The 20,417-nt window shown below is 54.7% G+C and overlaps 1 protein-coding gene across 3 annotated transcripts in view; it reads left to right on the top strand.

Annotated features, from left to right (window-relative positions):
• VAC14 (VAC14 component of PIKFYVE complex) overlaps positions 1 to 20,417 on the top strand; it is a 94,005-nt gene that overhangs the window by 50,486 nt on the left and 23,102 nt on the right. For all 3 annotated transcript variants that reach the window (XM_037154163.2, XM_037154164.2, XM_037154165.2), the window contains exon 14: positions 7,220 to 7,352. In XM_037154163.2, coding sequence (XP_037010058.2) covers positions 7,220 to 7,352 — 133 coding nt within the window. The remainder of the gene's footprint in view (positions 1 to 7,219; positions 7,353 to 20,417) is intronic.

The following is a 20,417-nucleotide window of genomic DNA, read 5'->3' as shown; positions in this document are numbered from 1 at the left end:
CTGATTCTGTTTTGTTCCTTATAGCCCAGGCTGGCGTGGCCAAAGCAAAACGAGGTTCTAGAAAGCGACCCCTGGGCATTTTCCGCAGTGCTAACTGCGGCTGCAGCGTGTGGGGCTCTGTTAGGGCCAGGGTCTGTTCTGAGCACTCGCCACGTGTCAGCTCCCAGAGCCGTGGATTAGCTCGGGGCATCTCTGAGAGGAGAGCGCCACTGTCGTTCCCACCTGGTGCGGGGACTGCGACCGGCGGGGGTGCTGACCCAGGAGCCTGGTCTGAGAGCCTGCTCTCTCCACCCCCACACTCAGGAGCACAGGGGAGCCCCAGCCTTACCCAGCTTTAGACGCTCCCACCGCCCGAGGGGAGGTGCAGAACAGTGGTAGCCAGGCCTGTGGTCTCCTCTGGGTGCTGGCTTCTGAACCCCACCCCCTGGGCCAGATTCCTCTCCCACCTCTGTCCCTCCCACCCGTCGCGATGCGCACAGGTGCTGGGGTTCCCGAGTGTCTCCCTCCTGGCCCTGACCTTTCAGACCCTGCTTCTCAAAGTGCAGGTTGTGCAGCCTCAGCGTCACCTGGAATGTCGTCAGAAATGGGGACACTTGGCCCCACCCCAGACACAGAATCTCCTTGTCAAGATCCCCAGGTGACTTGTGTGCCCCTCACGGTTTGAGAGGCGCCAGCTCAGACTACAGGGGCCTCACGGTGCTGACAGGAAGAGGGGGCGCCAAGCCGGCCACCCCATCCCCAGTGCCGGGTCGGAGGCTCGCCTACCACCACCACCCAGGCCTTAGCTGGTCACCAGACGGAGGAGAGCCTGCGGCCGCCTCCAACCCAGGCCCATGGCTGTTGATCAGCCTGAGAGTCCCTCCTCCTTTCCCTCTCTCCAGAGCTGCCCATGGCCCCAGGCTGCTTGCTCCGACAGCCGCCAGAGCTGTCTCCTGGTGCCACCCCTCTCCACTGCCATGTCAGCACCAAGTTCCTCTGGGGCCCGACAGGGGCCGGTGAGCTCTGACCCAGACAGCTGGGAACCTCCTGGATCCGGTGGCTTCCCCAGGGCAGATGCTCCTGACCTCAGCTGGGCTGACCCGTAGAAAAGAAAGTGACCACTTTTGCATCAGTCTCACCTTTGGATACTGTTGCTACAACATCTTAACTACCCTTTTGTCCTCAGAGCTGTGGGGCTTGGGCTCTCTGATTCCCCAGACTCTGCCCCTGCCACCCCCCAGACACCCTTTCACAAGAGCCAGACTGCTCTCTCCCAGGGTGAGCCCCTCCCCACCTGTCCCCTTTGATTCCAAACCAGCCCCCCACTCACTCAGCCCCCCTCTGAGCACGTCCTGTGCCAGGAACTCGCTAAGCTCCTTATCACTGTGAGTCTCACAGACTGGAACAGTGCTACCCTGGAGGAGGTGTCACTTCCTCAAGACTGCCCTGCCAGTTAGCGACAGGACCTGGGTCTCACCTGGGTCCTCCGGCCCTGCCCCGCACTCTCAGGGCAGTGGATCCAGAAAGATGCCCACTGGAGGGGCCGGCAGGGGGGTAGACGGAGGGTGGGGGTAAGCAGGGACCCCACTGGGCCTGGGCCGGGCGGCTAATGTTTTCCCATCTGGTTTTGTTGAACTGTAACTCGCGTTGTGTATTAAGGCCAGAGCTATTTTTATCCTGACATGTGAGGCTCCTTCACGTCATAGCCACAAAACTCAATCCAAAACATCCCAGGGAAGGTTGTTTGTGAGACGTTCTGCAGATTCTCATGTTGCCACATCAGGTTTCACTTAGCAACATCTGCGGGCTGGCTCCCCGGCTGCCCACCCCACCGGCCTGGTTTTATGTGCCGAGTGCTCCCGACAGCATCTGTCTGCCCTGGGCCAGCGGCGGTCACGTGCACTTCCTGCCAGAGCCGCTTCTCCAAACCAGAAATGCGAGGCAAGCAACATTCGGCTGCCGGACTGGTCCTCAGCAGGATCGGGGACTGAAACTGCTGCTCTTCTCAGCCCCCCAAAGGGCACCTCGCTCCTGAGACCCGAGGCCAGGCGGTTCTCTCTCCTCCGCACTTCCTGGTCCCCAGCCAGCCAGCTCGCCCACCGTGTCTGGGCCTGGAAGACTCTGCTGTCTGTGTCGCCCGAGTAAAAGCCTTCGTCCTCAGCAGCCCCTCAGTGCAGTGTGAATCTGGACACGCCACCCCATCCTGATAGACCAGCAGCACTCAGCCCTCGGCCCCAGCGGCTGGCGGGAGAGCTCAGCAGAGCTGCCTTCTATCAGAGCTGCTGAGAAAGGAGGCCCGTTCGCCGCCATGCTTGTCAAATGTGCAGACCAGCAGGAGCTGGAAGTGGGCGAAGTAGCCCATGGAAGGAGGTGCTGTGAGCTCCCACCAGGGAGGCTGCCATTGAGCAGACATCAGTTCAGTGGAGAGAGGCCTGTCATTCCCTGTAGTAACTCCTGGAGTGGGTTCGTTTTCTTCTACTCCGTCTTCTCCTGTACCTACAGCCCTGCCTGAGAACATCTCTCATTTCCATCTCGAGCCAACTGAGCCCAAGGGCTAGTAAGATCAGAAAAGTGGCTGGCAGGCCAGTGGGAGGCTGAGGCTAGGGCAGATTGAGAGGGCCCCCACCCAGGAGACAGGCCTCAGCCTTGACCAGCCCACCCAGAAAGCGCTCCCCTCCCACCGCCTCGGGGAGACGCTGCCCTGCCCAGGCATGTTTCCTCTCTACAGTGGGATGGGATCTCACTGAGCTTTACAGGGCTCCTGGCTCTCTCCTTCAGAGGCTTCTGCCCTCCAGGGCAGTGGCCCTGACCAGAGTCCCTTTCGCATGTGGGAGCCTAGAGGGCAAAAAGCCCCACCCCAATAGCCAGGCCCAGACAGCTCCCCCAGAGCTCCCACCACACTCTGGCGTCCCGCCAGCCAAGTCTCAGAGAAGGTGCCGGCCTGCTGCTCTTTGTAGTCTCAGTGGTGGGAGGGCTGAGCTGCAGGGGCTTCCCAGCAACCACAGTCTGGAGAAGGCGAGTCACTTGCTGTGCCTTCTTGCAGATATGACTCAGCCCTCCTCCCACCTCCCACCAAGGGCCTCAGCTCTGGGGGCCAGCATGTAGGCCTGGACTTGGAGAGTTGCTTGTGTGGCCCAGAGGGGAGCTGTGGTTCAGCAAACTGGGAATGCGTCCAGAGCAGCCCCTGCCTTCTCTTCTGCCATCTTTGGCCAGACTGCCTACTGCAAGGTAGCAGGTCTGTCTCCCTGAATATGGGGTTGATAGGGTTTCAGGTCACCTGCTCTCCTCCTTGCAGCCTCCCTACCTCCCAGATCTGAAGTCTGCCCACTCAGACATTCCAAACTATCCTCTAATCGTCACTCATTCATTCTGAGACTCAGAATGGGAGGTTTTCAGTGGGTCAGGTTGTGGCATGTTTGCTCATAGCAGCCCCCACTTACTGAGCATGGACTATGGCAGGCCCCGGCAACATGTTTTATCTCGTTTAATAGGGGTTCTTATTGCCCCCACTCTACAGATGAGGAAACTGAGACTTAGCCTTGGCCATGGTTGCATAATGGTGGCATGAAGAACACAGGTCTGATGGACTCCCAAACTGGGCTCTTAAAACACCTTGCTCAGCACTTCCCACTGTGCCTTGGAGGCCAGAACACGCCAGCACCTCCCAATTGCCTACCCAAGACACCCAGGCCCCTGGGGAATGGAGACTGTGGCCCCAGTTAAGGAGGATTTCTTTATGGTCATCGTGCATGTTGGTCCCTTTGTCCTTTGAAATACTTCGGAGCCTAAATGGCACTAGGGCTCGAAACAGGGTAGGATGATGTGCACATGCAGAAGCCAGAGGGGGGCAGGGACACAGGCAACCGGGCTCCAGTCCACATTTACCTCCAGTGGGTGTGCGGGTGTGCGTGGGGCAGCCCAATCAGGAAGGGGACAATGAAGGGGGTGGAGCGGGCTGCCTCACCAGATGTATCTGCAGCCACCTCTTCGGAGATCAACTCCAGCTGGGCCTAGGGTAACACAATCTGTAAGAATGTGACACTTGATTCTGCAAACTTGATTCTGCAAACAGCCCTGCTGGGCCAGGGAGCAGAGACTGTTTGCCATTCCAGAGTCACTCGGGATCTCCCAGGCCGGGCTGTCCTGGGCAGGACCCCAGAAAGACACACTGCAGACAGGTTGAGCGAGGCCCACCCTGGGCTTCTCAGTTGAGATTTCGCCCCTGCATGGGGCATGGGAGCTGTCTGGGAGGTTCTCAGGAAGGCAGTACTTTGAAGGCGTGGCTTCTAATAAGGAATCCTTGCCCAGTAATTCACAGCCCCCTTTGCCACTTCCCACCTACTTCCGCAGACAGTGAGAGGGTATAAGGGAAGCCTGAGTTCAGCAGAAAGACAGCTACTGGGAGCTGCCTGGCCACTGGCATCTGATGAAGTCAGCCCATAGGAGCTCTTCTATAGACTTGCTTCTAGTACTTGAATGGTTCTTGTTTTGTGGTTCGGGCTGATGCTTCTGGGAGCTATGGCACCTTGCACAGCCAAGCTAGGTTCCCAGAGACTCCCCACATCGCGCCTGTTCATGCCCATGTGTGCCCATCCCCTCCCTGGTCTGAGGAGGAAGTCTCGACTGAGCCAGAGAGGGGACCAGCCTGGAACGTGGTGGTCCCAGATGCTCCTGTCCGCCACTCTGCTTCCTCCCATGTCCTCCCTGAGGTCCAGACTTCTAGTAAGAAGTGGAAGAACTTCTGGGCATCCACCTACAACATGGTGGTTAGAGTTAATAATACTCTATTATGTACTTGAAAGTCACTGGGAGTAGATCATAAATGTTCTCACCACAAAAAAGAACGGTAATTATGTGAGGTGATGGAGGTATTAGCTAATGCTGTGGTTTAAGCATTTTGTGATATATAATGTATCAAATCAACAGGTTCACAGTAAACTTACACAGTATTATATGTCAGTTACATTTCAGTAAAGCTGAAAATGTAAAAAATTGGCTACAAACATTTCTAAAAATAATAGGACAACTGTATCTCCATTCACATGCAAAAACATTAATTTGGAATCCTTCACACCATATACCAAAATTTTGAATGGACCAGAGATATAAACATAAGAGCTTTAAAAAAATGACAAATTCTTATAAGAAACCATATCATAAATCTTTCTGACCTTGGATTAGGTAACAGTTTCTTAGATATGACACCAAAAGCACAAGCAACCAAAGGAAGAAATAGATAAATTGGAGTTGATCAAAATTTAAGAATTTGTGCTTCAAAGGACACCTCAAGAATGTGAAAAGACAACCCACAGAATTGGAGACAGTACTTACAAATTATGTATCTTGCAAATTGGTAAGAGACCTGTATCTGATATATAAAGAACTCTTACAAATCAACAGGGAAAGATAACCCAGCTTAAAAATAGTGGATTCGAACAGAGATTTCTGCAGAGAAGACATACATGGCCAGTAAGCACATCACTAATCATTGGGGAAATGCAAATTGAACCCACTATGAGATGCCGCTTCCTGTCCACTTGGAGGGCTACAGTCAAGGAGAGATAATAACAAATGCTGACAAGGGTATGAAGAAGTTGGAACTCCTGTACGGGGCTGGTGGGAAGATAAAACAGTGCTGCCACTGTGGAAGACCGGCTAGCCGCTCCTTGGAAGTTTAGAGGGTGACTGTATGACCCAGAAATTCCTCTCCTGGCTGTATAATCAAAAGAGATAAAAACATGTTCACATAAAACCTTATGTATGAATATTTGTAGCAGCATTAGTCTTAATAACCCAAAAATAGAAACCACCAAATGATGAATAGATAACCATGGTACGTCCATATAGTGGAATACTATTCAACCATAAAAGCAAATACAGACTGATAACTACAGCATGGATGAACTTTGAAAATATGCCAAGGAGCTGCAAATTGAAGGGTCCCGTTTATGTGAGATGCCCAGAACAGGCACGCCCACGGGAACAGTGGACGAACGGTGGACGAACGGTGGCCAGGGGCTGGTGCAGGGGTAACAGACAGTGTGGCTATTGGGTGTGGGTTTCTTTTAGGGGGTGATGACAGTGTTCTGGAATTAGTGGTGACAGATGCACAACTATGACTATACTGAAAACCACGGAATCGTACACCTTAGAACTTTGTGGTATGTCAATTATATCGCAATTAGGCTGTTTTCTTTTTAATGCTGTTAATGTCTCGGGCAGGTGGAGTGAGGATTCCTACCTCCACTGACAGCACCTCTTTCCAGCAGTACTGTTGATGCCGTTGAGGTCAGCCTGTGTTAGAAGGGAAAGAAGGTGTGCGGATGCACACCAGGACTACCCACGCATTCCTTCAGCCCTGCCGCTGCCCCGGCCTCTGTGCTGCATGCCTCGCAGAGGGGCCCATGGCCGGGGGGGGGGGGGGGGGGTGCTGCATCTGGCCCTCCATGTGTCTTCATCCGGAACTCATCAGAGGGAGACCTCCGGTGTGCTTCTGGTTGGTTCTAAAGCCAACGCTGGGCTTTGAAAGTCTTCAGAACACAACTCTAAAAGAGCATCCTGGCCTGAAGATGAGGAAGAATGATTTCAAAACATGGGGTGCAGATTGAAACACTGGTACCCGTTTGCCAGCGTGTGCTGTCTTTAATGCAGTGGGTGTAGACATAATTTACTTTTTCTTAAGTGGCAGTGGGAAAGGACAGTGGCTTTTGTTGACCTTCGAGATTGCGGGCCTGTCTTTCTCCATTTTTTCTGTTTGACTTGTCATTTGTCTACTGGCCAAACAAAGGCCACGCATATTTATTGAGGTAACGATATAATCATACAGATCATGTACCATAGAAACGTACACTCGAAACAGTCTCATTAACCAGTGTTATCCCAATAAGTTTGGTAAAAATAGATTAATAAATGAAATAAAAACTACATAGCACCTAGCAGAGGATCTTACATGTAGGCCAGTTCCCTAAGTGGTCAGGGGTTGGCTGGGGGGATGGGCAGGCAAGTGTGTGTATTGCAGTGAGCAGAGTTGCGTTTGCTTGTACATACTTGTGTAGTCCTTGCTTTTTTGCTGTCAGCTGTGACCCCGATTGAAGATTTTCCCTCACTGTTACACATAGACCCCCACACACACGCTGCCTTTTTGACCTTTGCAATTGTTTACATCCGAGGGGGGGAGGGATCTCATCACCCTGTGGACATACAGTCAGAATAAATCCCAGCTCTGTCCCTTTCTCTACAGGTACCAAAGGCTTGGAGTGTTCTCCTTCCACTCCTACCATGAACTCCTACTTTTACAAGTTCATGATCAACCTTCTCAAGAGGTTCAGCAGTGAACGGAAGCTCCTGGAGGTCAGAGGCGCCTTCATCATCAGGTTAGTGTCAGCGTGCTTCCTCCCCCTGCCACAGCCGCCGTGAGGGGTGTCCGGTCAGCTGCTTTTCCCTGCATGTCACTAGTCTTCTTTTCTTGACATTTGTGTTTACGAAGGGGGTTCTCCCCTTCACGCTGGGTTGCTGGTGCTATTGACATGAGGCAAGTCAAGGTCACCATTTTCAAACAAAAGAATTCGTTTTTTGCTTGTGAGACAAAGTTTTCCTTGAGGTCAGCTATCGTCTCATTGAATGCCCTTGTCGGAGACTTGGTGGGGCAGGGGCAGTAGATAAGCCAGTTGGCAGGTGGACCGATGCTGCACTCGGCACCCACTGCCAGCACAGGGTTCGGCCGGGTGGCTGGCAGCAGCGGCTTTGGCGGAACAGATGCTGGAGTCCTGGGAGCCTAGTCCTAGGTGGTGCCTGGGCCCCAGCCCCTGTTGCTTGGCGCCTCTGAAACTGTCATCACCAGTGTCATGGCCAGGGTTATGGAAAGAGTGACCTTTGGACCAATAAAATCTAGATGGGACACAGATTTTTCCAGGCTCCTCAACAAAGCCAGGTGGAAGACTCCTCCAGAAAAGGCCGAGTGGCGGTGGTTCACAGCTCTGGCTGTGTGTCAGGGCCCCAGGAAGGCTTAAAAAAGAATTGACGGCTGGCCCTCCCCCAGTCGGTGAGATCAGAACCTCTGGGTGACAAGGGCTCTTACAGCCGTCCAAGTACCTGGGGAGCAGGCCAGACTGGTGTGGTCCCCGGAGTCACGGAGGCCTCTGAGGCTCGTGGCGGGGTCAGGGAGTTGGAGGAGGGTTCCCAGCAGTGCGTCCAGCCTTTATGAGGTTCCCAGGCAGGAGAAGCACGGAGAGTCCACTTTACTGAGAACCAGAAGGCATGAGGCAGGGGGGCTCAGCTCAGCCTGTGGGCCACACTGAGGATAGGGGACCTGACCTAAGAGGTCACGGGGAGCCCCTGAAAGGGCTTGAGCAGGAAAATGGTGTGACCAGACTTCTCTCTTTAAAGAGCATCGTGCTGCTTGGAGGGAACAGGTAGAGGGGCAGATGGACGTCTGGGGGGCCGTTGTCCAAAGTGAGAGACAGCTGCCGGGGGTGCAGCCGCTGGGGTGGAAAGAAACAGCGGGATCCAAGAATTCATAGGAAGTATAATCGATTGGTGATTGATTGCCTGAGGGAATGAGGGGAGGGAGAGTTGGGAGTGACACGCAGGACTCTGGGGTGACAGTGGGGTGGGCGGGGGTGGCCATCCCTGGAATGGGAGCCCTGGAGGAGGAGCAGGGAGGGAAGAGGGCCCATATTTGAGTTTAAATTGCTTTGGGGACATCGAAAGACTGATGTTGAAGAAGCAGTTTATTATACCTGTCTCTCAAAAGAGGGACCTAGGCCTGAGATACAAATCTGGAAATTGATGCCGTAGTCATTCATTCACTCATTCATTTATTCAACAGACATTGGCTGAATACTGATTCTCTGCAAGGTACTATTATGGATGGTGCACTTGTGGAATTTTTATTCTTAGGGAGTAAGAACAGTCAGTAGTAAGTGGGCAGAGAGGAAGGGAAGGGAAAGAGCGTCAGCCGAGCCCTTAGGAGCTCCAGTGTATAACAGCGGTTGGGGAAAGAGGGAGGAGCCGGGAGAGGAGGCTGAGAAAAAGGGCCCAGGAGGCAATGAGAAGAAGCAGAGGAAGGAGAAGCGTGGCAAGAGGCAGTGAAGGGAGACGGGTCCCCAACAGGGCTTCTTGGGGGCACAAGGGAGGGAGCCACTGGGCCCCGGCTCTAGGGCCGAGCTGGGAGTTGAGGGACATGGAGACCGGGCAAAAGGATTGAGTCAAAGGAGGAAACAGGCTTGCCTCACCAAAAGGACAAATAGCAGGACCCAAAGTTTCTGCCCGCCAGGAGGAAGGGGCTTGTGACGGTCTGGACTACCCAGAGTGTCCTGTGGAGGTGGCAGGGTGTCACCACACTTTGGCGTTGGGGATCGGGTCGTTCTCTGCGGCGGGGGGTCCTGTGCAGGGTGGGGTGTTGAGCAGCTTCCCTGACCCCTGCCCACTCGGTGCCAGGAGTACCCCACCCATCCAGTTGGGACACTCAAAAGTGGCTTCGAACATTTCTAAGTGTCCCTTTGGAGCAAAATCGCCCTGACTGAGAACCAAAGTTAAGAGGGACAAAGTGGCTTCTTATCCTCCTTGGCCAGAAGGAAGACTTGCAGTTTTCATTGCATCAAGTTGGACAGTTGGGGATCGGAGTTAGGGTTAGATGTGGTACAGAGATCCCCCACCAGGAGAATGACAGGCTGTCCCACATGAGTGACAGTTAACTGGATGTGGTTTTCCACATTGCAGAGGTGTCAGCCCTCGAAGACTTTCAGGCACCAGAGGGGAGAGAGGCCTTTGAAAGAGGCCGTCGTAGCCCATTTCCTCCCTGGAGAACTGGGCTGTCGTGGTTCTTCCACCACCGTCTCCCAGCCTCACGTGCCCTGTCAGAGTGCAGGGAGAGGGCGCACAGGGGACTGAGCACCCCCAGACGGCTCCAGGCAGCAGTGCGGCAGCGCGGGCCCTGCCGCCCCAGCATCCCCGTTGCCAGGCTGCAGGGCACTGCCGCTTCGCGTGCTTCGCAGCATCTCCCAGGCTTTCAGGGTAATGAGAACCCTCCTTTTACAGAAGGGAGACGAGAGGAAGCCATGGACCCGCCCGTGCTGGTTGGAGCTGGGCTGCAGAGCCCCGCACTCTGCTGATTCCATAGCTACCCCCTGATCCCTTCCGTGCCGGGTCAGGTGCCTTGAGAGGTGTTGTACAGCTGAGAACCAAGACCACGTGGGGCCCCACTTCTCAGGAGCTCCTCCCTCCTGGTCCACTGGGGGCTCAGCACGTCCAGCATGGCGAGAGCTCGCTGTTCCGGGGCTCACATCCCTCGTGGGCCACACTAGGACCTCACGGCCTCTCACCCAGCCTCACTCCCGCCCCACACAGCTCCGGAGTCTCCCAGCCCTGGCACTCACACAGGGAGCCAGGGCCGGGACAAGGAAGCTGTGGCCGGGCCCTCGCACATGTTGTCCCCCTTAGTCCTTTGCTTCATTTGTCCAGCCTGTCATCACTCTGAGCAGCACCAGCACCTGTCAGTACGTGTTAAAGCCGACAGCCACCTGGCCCTGCATCCTGTGGGCCACACCAGTTCTGTGGACCAACTGCCTATAAATTCAGCGTGCCCAGCCATGGCTGGCCAGCCCGGGTCACGGTCCGGGCCATCACGGTGCTCCAAGTGCAGTGTCAGATGTGGGGGTGGCCTTGAAAATGTGCTTTCCTCCTCCTTTTCATGCTCAGGGGCTCTTCAGCGGAGCTGGCTGGGGATGAGCCCCCAGGAGTGTCGGCAGGCCTGCCTGCTTCTCATTTCATTTCCTTGCTTCTGCTGAGGGCTCTAGGGAGGGGCACAGTAACAGCGAGTGGGACAGCTGAGATGCAGCCACAGGCTCGGTAGGAATCACAGTAAATGATTTAGCCCTCCAGGTGTTCTGCAAACTGTAAGCTGCTCCTCTCAACCCTCAGGACTGACCATTGAGGAAAAAAGGAAAGGAACTCTTCTGGCAAACAGTGTCTGCAGTGTAGTGTGTTTAGCTCGGCCGCCGTCTCTAGGACAAAGGCATCTGGAGTCCTTGAAGACAGACATCTGGGGGGGTCTTGGCACAGAGGAGGCTGCCTGACTTCCCTCAGGACCCGGAGCGTTTCCTCTCCCCCACAGCTTTCCCAGGCTGCGCGTCCGTAGGGGGTGGGAGTGGGCGTGGGCCCCGAACTCCAGCCAGGCCCCTGGCTGGGTTGGGCAGTCCTCTGTGGACCCCCACGCCTTGTTATCTGGTGGGCGTAGCAGCGCAGACGCGTGTTGAGTTCGAGGACTCAAAACGCCATCTCAGCCGGACTTGCCGGGACCTGCTCGCAGGCCCACACCTAGAGGGAAGACAGCAGGGTTAGGGGCGGCTGAGGAGGGGCCGGTGCCAGGCGCCCCCAGACCTGCCCACACCCGTGCCCCCTCCGCAGAACTCCACGGGCGAATGGCAGACGGGCCTCCCAAGGCCCTCGGGGCAGGATTCAGAGGGGAGCTTCTCAAGGGGCGCAGGCCGGGGTTCGAATCCCGGGTCTTCCCGTTGTTAACCGTGTGACCTGTTTCCAAGCCTGTTCTGCTTTGCCTGTAAGACAAAGACGATCGTGCTGCCTGCCGTTCGCAGAGAGGGTTACACACAACTTCATGTCACAGCTTTCGGCACAGCTTAGCAAAGGGGAGCTGCGGTTCCGTCTCGTGATGTGGCCTCGGCCTCTCGCAGCGGGCTGTGCGGATGGGAAACCGGACTCGAGAGAGTGAAACAACTGACCTTCTGTGCCGACAGCTGGCTCTGGTGTGCCAGGCCGGCTGCCCCAGCACCCGGGGCACCCAGCAGCACCCGGCTGGGGCCCACTACCACAGCTCTGCCCAGGGCGGGTGTTCGTGTGCACTGGTCTCCCTCTTCCAGCTTCTTCCCACCCTCCGCGCCAATGCAGGCAGGACAAGTGCGGGCCTTGTCTTCCCATGAACTGGTCCACTGATACTCGGTAGAAAAGGCGAGGAGAGAGAAAATGCAGCCTCTTTGATAAACTGTGATATGAACTCCAGTGTAACCCAACAGCTGGGATCTTTACAAGGCCTGCTTCTGTGCTGGGAGGGGAGCGGGCCTGAGGGCGCCCCATGCTGCCGGCCAAGACAGCCCTCGGGCCAGCCATCCTTTGCCTTAATCAGCTGAGCTTTTCCCCCTCCTCTTCCTCTCTGCCGCCTTGCAAAAAGGGCTGGCCAGAGAATGCTTTCTTTTTAACAAGCGACTGAGGCTCCAACCAGACCAGCTGATGGTGGACTAGGTCCCAGACACCCTCCCCTAAGAAGAGGCTGGGGCCCCAGTGAGAGATGGGGGGGCAGTTGTGAGGCCACTTCCCCGAGACCCTGGCCTCCCCACGCCACTCCCCTCCCCAGGGTTTGCATGAGAGCCCTGTGTTGGGGCGGGCGGAGTAGGGAATTGATTGGCCGCTGAGGTGGGTGGTGGGGCAGGGGAGCCAAGGCCGAGGAAGCCACTGGAAACTGGACTTGTTTTTAATTGCGGGGGCTGGGGGAGGGCCTCAAGAGAAGAAGCTCTCTTTCATGCTGAGATTGGGAAATCCCGCTTTGCTATCCTTGCCCGCTGGCCTGGAAGCCCAGCCCTCGGCTGGGGCTAAATGGCCCTGTGGCTGGGGCAGCCCCCACCAGCGGATCGGCCTGACTCCTCGCTCTCCGCAGCCGCTTGGCCCTCTAGGCTCATTGATCTTGTGTACATTCCTTTCCCCTGTCTGACTTTGGAAGTGCCCGTACCAGCCCCAGGGGCATTGGCCAGGCCCCCAAAAGCCCATCCTGCCGAAGCTAATAGAAGATGAATCAGAGTAAAGTGGCAAGACCCAGATCTCTGGCTCAGTAGCATTTGAGAAAAGCATGCTTTGCCCCAGGCTTGCGGCAGAGGGCTTCAGAGGTCCCACTCGGGTCTCTTCCTCTTGCCCCTTTAATGGATTGCACTCATTCGCTCAGAATAAAAATAAATTACTGTGACAAACACGCACCGACCTCGGTCTCTCTGCTGGGAGAGCCTGTGATCCACCCACCCAGAATGCAGGCAGGTTTTGACCCGTTACTAGTTGAGTCATTTGCTCTTCCCCCGCTGAGAGGCAGACAGGACGTGGAACAGAGCTGGGGGGTCCCTCTCAGGAGACGCTTCTCTTCTTGCCGTCTTTAAGTTCGTCTGCCCAGCTCCCTGGGTCACTCTCCTGGAGCTCTCCACAGCCATTCTCAGCCGCCTCCCTGGGCCAGGGCTGGGTGCTTTTGTTGAGGCGCAGGGCCGGAAAGGGGGTGCGGCAGAAGCTACTTTGTGCACCCAGCTCTTGCCTCCGATCTGGTCACTGGGGACAGTGGTGAGGAAATGTGACCGGCAGGCAGGGTCTGACACGCTGGAGAAGAGCCCTGCCCTCAGACAATGTCCTTGTGAAGGGCAAAGTGCTGAGAGCCCAGCCCTCTCTGTTTCCGTCGTCTCCTAATCCTAGCACCTCACAGAACCATCTGCGACCCCAGGGTGACAGGGAAGGGGGGACAAGCCAGTGGCTTTGCCCCGCCTCCTCTAAGCAGTCCCCACACTGTCCCTGTAGAGCCCATGTCATACACACAGGCCTTCCCTGGAGAAGTGATGTGTTTTCTTCTGGAAAATGGAAACATGTGTTGAGCCTTGGTAGGCTGGGCTGGGATTAATTAGGTTTAAAGGGCGGGGGATGGGGGAGGAAGTGCTAGTCAGAGGGAACCCTGCACAGTGAGCTCTGGAATTCTGGGGAGCTTTAGAGGGAAGTGCCCCCCCGTTTCAAGGGTCTACTCACTCTGAGCAGGCTTGTGGAAGGCTAGAGGTCAGAGGTGAGCTTGGGGTTGGGGGGCATGTGACCCAAGCAGCCCTCCTCCCACAGAGCCAGCTCTTGGCCCCAGGGACCTGGAGCCCTCCTGGCGGGGGCGAGGACCTGGGAACCGTGCCGTGCCGCTCGCTGCACAGGCTTGCCTTTTGGATTCCTCATTACAGGGGCTGGTACCTGCTGGGCCGTGCCAGCCTCTGATTAAAATGTGTCGTCTCCCCATCTGAGAAGCATCAGCTCCCCAGCTGGTGATTCAGGCAGCATCAAGGCTTGGGGGGGTGTTGGGGGCGGGGGGTGGGCAGGCATTGTCAGGAGCCGTTGCCAGGGGCTGAGAACTTGATAATGAATTTCTTTCTGAAGTTTGAGGGGTTGTTTCTAGATGGAACCTGCAGTCCCCTGGACCCCTTTATACTTTACCTGAGGAGGCCAGGAAGCTGACAGTTTGGACCTCAGTAAGTTAGACAGCTCAGTTGATTAGCAAACAGCTAATGGGAACCGAATTGTCTGTCGAATGTTAACCAGACAGCGGCAGGTTTGGAATTGGCTCCCAGAAGTCATTTCCTTCCTCCTGGGTCCTTGGGATAGGGCTGCATCTGAGCCAGGACAAAGAGGTGTCCTTAGTTTAAAAAGTGCTCTTACACTCCTTCCAGAGCGGCAATGACAGTGTGTCCTGTTCATCCCTGGTAGGATGTGTTCCTCGGGAAGCGCTTCCATCCAGTGTCACTTCCACCTAGGTGTCCTCAGGCACCCCTTCGGGGCCCCCGTGTTCTCTGCACAAGTCCTTTCTTTTAGCAGGTAGCCGCAAAGATCTCTCTCTCTCTCTCTCTCTCTCTCTCTCTCTCTCTCTCTCTCTCTCTCTCTCTCTCTCTCTCTCTGCCTTCAGAAAAATACACAGAGGGTTTCTCTCACGCATGCAGTGTGTGAAAGGCTGTCCAGCCCAGCTGCCCCCTCCACACAGGACAGTTCCCATCTCTGAGCGCAGACGGGGTTGCGCTGTGGAGGACCCAGCCTGGGACAGCCCTGGCACCAGCCAAAGTCCCTCGAGATCCGAAGCGGATGATGGGACTTTAAGTTTGCAGCTTCAGCTCCCAGGAGAGCTTTGGGTCTATTGCTGTTGTCATCGTATGTTCTAATGCCCCTTTAAGCAGCAGAGCATCTGCCCCCCCCTCCAGGTCGTGGCTGCATGTGACCCCAGGGCTGGGACATGCGGCTCCAGGGGGAGCTGTGTTGCCTGCCATCCGGAGACCCAGAGCGGAGGACCGTGGTTGTCTTCCAGGCTGGTGATGGAGACCACTCAGGAAAACGGCCCTGTCTGCAGACTGCACTTTGCTTGCTTTTCCTCAGCCCTCATTGGAGAGAAGCTGTGCATCTCTCGTGCCATCTCCCTTTCACCCAGGGTTGCCCATCTCAGAAAGTTTCCACGGGACCTGCCCCGACATGACAGCTCCCTCCTCCTCCTCTCCCAACTCTCCTCCTGCCTGCCGGCAGCCACCTCTCAGGCAGAGGCGACATGCTGAGTAAACCCAAGTGTCCTTCCCTGTTCTCCGAGGCCCCGGCCCTCTGGGCTCCTGCCTGTTCATTACCCTGGCCTACTTCCGCTCTCTATTTAGATGACATAATCTTGTTGGAACTGCCTGGCACTTGGATGGTGAATGCCTTTCTTGGTCTAAATCTCCATTTTGTCTCGTGTTCAAGAGGATGTGTCTCACCCCCTCCCTCCTCCCAGATCCTTTGCTTTTCCTTCTGGTTTATGGGTCACTCCTGTCAGTGCACATTGGCCTCTGTCTGAAGCTGAGCGGAGGTGGGTTTCGGGTGCGCTCCAGGGTCATCTCGAGTTTCCCCCTAGTCCCCCCTCGAGTCTCCGGGCTGTTCTGAGCCTCCCCCCTCAGAAGCTGCTTTCCTGAGCACTGGGTTTTCCACCTCTTTCTTCATTTCTTCAGAAAGGGCACTGCGTGCCTCAGCCCCCGCAGGTGCTGCAGTCACATGCCCCGCCCCAGCTGTCACATTTGACCAGTTTCCAGCACTTGGGGCCATCCGCGCCTCCTCTTTGCCCGCCCAGGGAGTGTCCTCTTTAGCCCCACAGTGGCGCTCACAGCTCCCCTTCACCCTCAGCCTTGTCGCCAGTGGACTCGTGGCCCCGGGTGGGCCCTGCGCTCTGCCCCAGTCCCACCGTCTGTGTAGCCAGTCCTTCCCTGGCTGGAGGAGGAACCGTCTCGCAGACCTAGGACCCCCAGTGCTTCGTGTTTCTTCAGAGAAGAACACGTCTCAGCATCTCTGCTGGGTCCTCAGAAGTTCGGACTTGTTTTCTGCCGATTTGGCATCTCTTCAGTAAAGCACCCCCCCCCCCTTTGCTAACCACGTGACACTGCTTCCGTGGCCCAGAGCAGTCCCCTTTCCTCTTCCCGATCAGGGCAAGGTGGCGGCAGTGGCCTTGCTGCCCACCCGCCTCAGTGCCTGTCAGGCCTTTTTTAATGAAATTTTTACTGAAGAGCGTACTATCTGAAAGTATACAAACCATAGGTGTACTGCAGCTCAGTAACCACTGAAGGTCTGCACACCCGCATAACGAGCTCTCGGAGGCCACTTTCACGTCTCCTCCCCAAAGTAGCCACTGTCCCGACTTCTAGGTTCATTTTACCAGGTTTTGAACTTTACATAAATGGACTCATACGGTTAGTGCTCTTTTACAGAGTCTGGTTTCTTCCGACCCGCCTCATGTTTGTGAGATTCTTTTGTGCCAGATGTAGCAGTAGTTCACTTCTCTGCAGAGGATTCCACTGTCTGAAGACACCACGACTCATTCGCCCGTTCTGCTGCTAACGGGCATTGGGGTTGTTTTCAGTTTGGCACTACTGTGAATGATGCTGCCGTGAACGTCCTTTCACGCGTCCTTTGGTGAACATGTATTTCTCTTAGCTGTAGACCTAAGAATCACTGGACCTGAGACCAGGCGTTGGTTTAGCTTTAGTAGACACCGTCCGAAGGGGCCGTGCCAGTTTCTGCCCCCATCAGGGTGTCTGAGCCCAGCTGCTCATGTCCTCACCCGCCCACGACATCACCAGACTCTGATTTTAGCCCTTTTGGTAGGTGTGTGCCAGTTTCACCCCGTGGCTTCAGTTTGCATTTCTGTGAAGACTAATGACATGAAGAACTTCTCACTGCTGATTGGCCTTTTGGATATCCTCCTTGGAGGTGAACCTGTTCAAGTCATTTCCCATTGGGTTTTCAATGTTTTTCTCATTTATTTGTGGGAGTTCTTCATGTATTCTGGACTCCAGTCTTTCTCAGATGTATATACTATAATTATCTTCGTCTCGATTGCTCCCTTAATGGTATCTTCTGATGACGAGAAGTTTTTTTTGTTTTTAACGTAGCCCAGGTGATCGGTTTTTCTGTACCATTAGCATTTTTTATGTCTAATGGTGCTTTTTGAGGGGGTTAGGAGCTCATGAGAACTAACCTTAAAACTGCCCGATTCTCGCTGGTATTTGATAAGCATTTCCAGTGAGCTGGACACAGAGTGTAACCCACCTAAAACCTGGTGTCATTATTTCTTTTTTTTTTAAATTTTTTTATTGATTATGCCATTACATTTGTTCTATTCCCCCCCTTCATTCTCCTCCACCCTGCACACCCCTCCCCCACCATTCCTCCCCTTTAGTTCAGGAACACGTGTCTCAAGTTCTTTAGATTCTATATTTCTCATACTATTCTTGCCCCCCCATCTATTTTCTATCTACTGTCTATGCTACTTATTTTCTGTACCTTCTCCTCCCTTCTCCTCCTCCCACTCTCCTGTTGCTAACCCTCCTTGAGATCTTCATTTCTATGTTTCCACTCCTGATCTAGCTGTCCTTAGTTTGCTTTTGTTTTAGGTGTGGTTGTTACTAACTGTGAGTTTGTTGTCCTTTCACTGTTCATGTTTCTTTAACTTCTTTTTCTTAGATAAGTCCCTTTAACATTTCATATAATAAGGGTTTCAGGATGATGAACTCCTTGAATTTGATCTTATCTGAGAAGCACCTTATCTGTCCTTCCATTCTAAATGAAAGTTTTGCTGGATAGAGCAATCTTGGTTGTAGGTCTTTGGATTTCATGACTTGGAATACCTCTTTCCAGCCCCTTCTTGCCTGTAAGGTCTCTTTTGAGAAATCTGCTGACAGTCTGATGGGGACTCCTTTGTAGGTGACTGTCCCCTTAGCTCTTGCTGCTTCTAGGATTCTCTCCTTCATTTGAATCTTGGCTAATGTAATGATGATGTGCCTTGGTGTGTTTCTTCTTGGGTCCAACTTCTTTGGGACTCTCTGAGCTTCCTGGATTTCCTGGAAGTCTATTTCCTTTGCCAGAACGAGGAAGCTCTCTTTTATTATTTGTTCAAATAAGTTTTCCACTGGTGGCTGTGCCTTTCCCCCTTCTGGTACCCCTATAATTCGGATGTTGGAGCATTTAAAGATGTCCTGGAGGTTCCTAAGACTCTCCTCATTTCTTTGAATTCTTGCTTCTTCACTCTTTTTTGTTTGGCCATTATTTGCTTTCTTCTGGTCCACTCCATTGATTTGAGTCCCAGTTTCCTTTTCATTACTATTGGTTTCCTGTGCAATTCCATTCATTTCAATTAGTTTCGCCTTCATATATTTGTCTAATTTGTCGGTATAATCAACCAGTTCTGTGAGGATCCTGATCACCAGTGTTTTAAACTGTGCGTCTGTGAGTTTTGCTATTTCTTCATTGCTTAGATTTATTGGCTCTGGGGCTCTGAGATCCTCCTGCGCCATTCTTGGTCTGTTCGGGCCCTTTAAGTGTGAGAAGCGGCGCCTTGGATTCCCAGGTCGCTGGGTTGTGACGCTGTATGTGGGGGCGTGGCCAGAGCGGGGAAATGGCGGCCCCCTCTGCCGCTTCTCACAGCTGGGTGCGGAGGAGCAGTGCCTTAGGTGGTTCACCTGGGCCGGGCCACTCAGAGTCGCTGGGTTATGACGCTGTATGTGGAGGTGGGGTCAGAGCAGGGAAATGGCGGCGCCCTCCCTGCCACTTGCTGCGGCGGGGACCAGCTGGGTCCCGGTCCAATCGCCCACTCCCTCGCTTGTCTATCCGCGCGCCAATGCGCGACCACAGTCAACCCGCAGCCCTGCTCCCTCGCTGTTTCTCCGTGGTTGCTTGCTGAGTTGCCCACCAGGTCCAGCCCTGCACCTGGATTCCGCGCACCTGAGTCCGTCTGACCGAGTTTTCCTGTGCAACCCCGCTTCACCAGCTGCTGGTTTCGCCCCTTACCGGTCAGGCTAAAGAATTTGTTGTTAACAGACTTCCAAAAAGTTCAATTTTCTGTGTTCTGGCTGTGTTTTCTGTTGCTAATATTTAGTTGTCTAAAAACTTGGTTGTGTGAGAAGGCATGGCTTATCCACCTATGCCTCCATCTTGGCGGAAGTCCTGGTATCATTATTTCTCAGCTCTGGGCAGCATCTCCGAGGTCAGCTAGTTCAGGCTGCTAATGCTTTGTAGACACAAAGATTCCCAGCTACCCTCCCCCCCTTAACTGAATCCCAAGGGCATGGGCACAGCCAGGCCAGCAGTGGTGTGTAACCCGGAGCTGGGAACCGGTAATCTAATGGCATTGGTCAGCATGCTTTGGGTGGCAAGTGGCAGGGACCCAGGTCAGAGGCACCAAAATGAGCAAGTCAAGGCCTGGCCTGTGTAACCAAACCAAGGCCAAGGGCAACAAGATCCCGGAACTCAGTGTTTCTCTGTGGCGCCGTCTCTCTTCTTGACCCTTGTTTGAGGTCAGCCTTGTTGTTTTGGTTTCTTCCAGTGGCAGAGACATGGCCACCGCGTCATGTGGCCATCACGTCCCTGCAGGTTGTGTGCTGGGGAAGCTCCGATTGGCTCACGCAGGGTCCCAGCAGCCCCAGGTGAAGCCCATGTGGGGTGGGGAGCAACATCTCTCCAGAGCAAAAGGGTGTTGTCCGGGGATAAAGGGAAGGCGGAGCTGAGCAGTGGCCACGGGGCCGCCACGTGGCTGCTGGCCCAAGCAGTTTCCTTACGTGAGAAATGAAGAGACAGTGATCATCACGAGTGCCTGCTCGTCCTCAGGAGGATTAAATGATATAACAAAAATGTGCTGGGAAGAGTCTGGCACCTGGTAACCGTGCTGGGCTGGAGGCTCAGTGGACCGTCACTCTGGCCAGAGACCACCATGCCCCGATCGTCCAGGACAGGGCCGTGCATTCACCCACAGACGTAGGCTGAGGGGTACTTGATGGGAAACCAAGGTTCTGGGAGGAAGACCAGCCGGTGTCTTCTTCATGGTCTCTGTTCAGATGTTGACTGAAGGCGGTGTGAGGCAGGCCCCACTGAGGGCGCACCAGCCGCTCCCCTCTCCCAGCAGTCAGATCCTCCATCCTCCCACCAAGGAGGGCAGGGGAGGCGTGGAGCTGGGAGAGTGACCCCAGACCTTCCCAGAGACCAGCAGGGAGACAGGTGGGGCGTGGGGCGTCATCCGAGGAGTTAGGCCTCCACCTGGTCCCTTCCCTGTGGCTTCCTTCCGTTTGCAACCCCGCACCTTGCCAGAGACTCGGAGCTGTCTGCTGTGTCGTTGGGTATGGAGTTGGAGGTTAGACGCAGCACCGCTCAGAGCC

Source organism: Artibeus jamaicensis, unplaced genomic scaffold, assembly GCF_021234435.1.
Source record: "Artibeus jamaicensis isolate MK-2021 breed Jamaican fruit bat unplaced genomic scaffold, CSHL_Jam_final contig_464, whole genome shotgun sequence".
NCBI lineage: Eukaryota > Metazoa > Chordata > Mammalia > Chiroptera > Phyllostomidae > Artibeus > Artibeus jamaicensis.
Note: the sequence above shows the minus strand (reverse complement) of the source record. Positions and strands in the feature narration are given on the sequence as shown.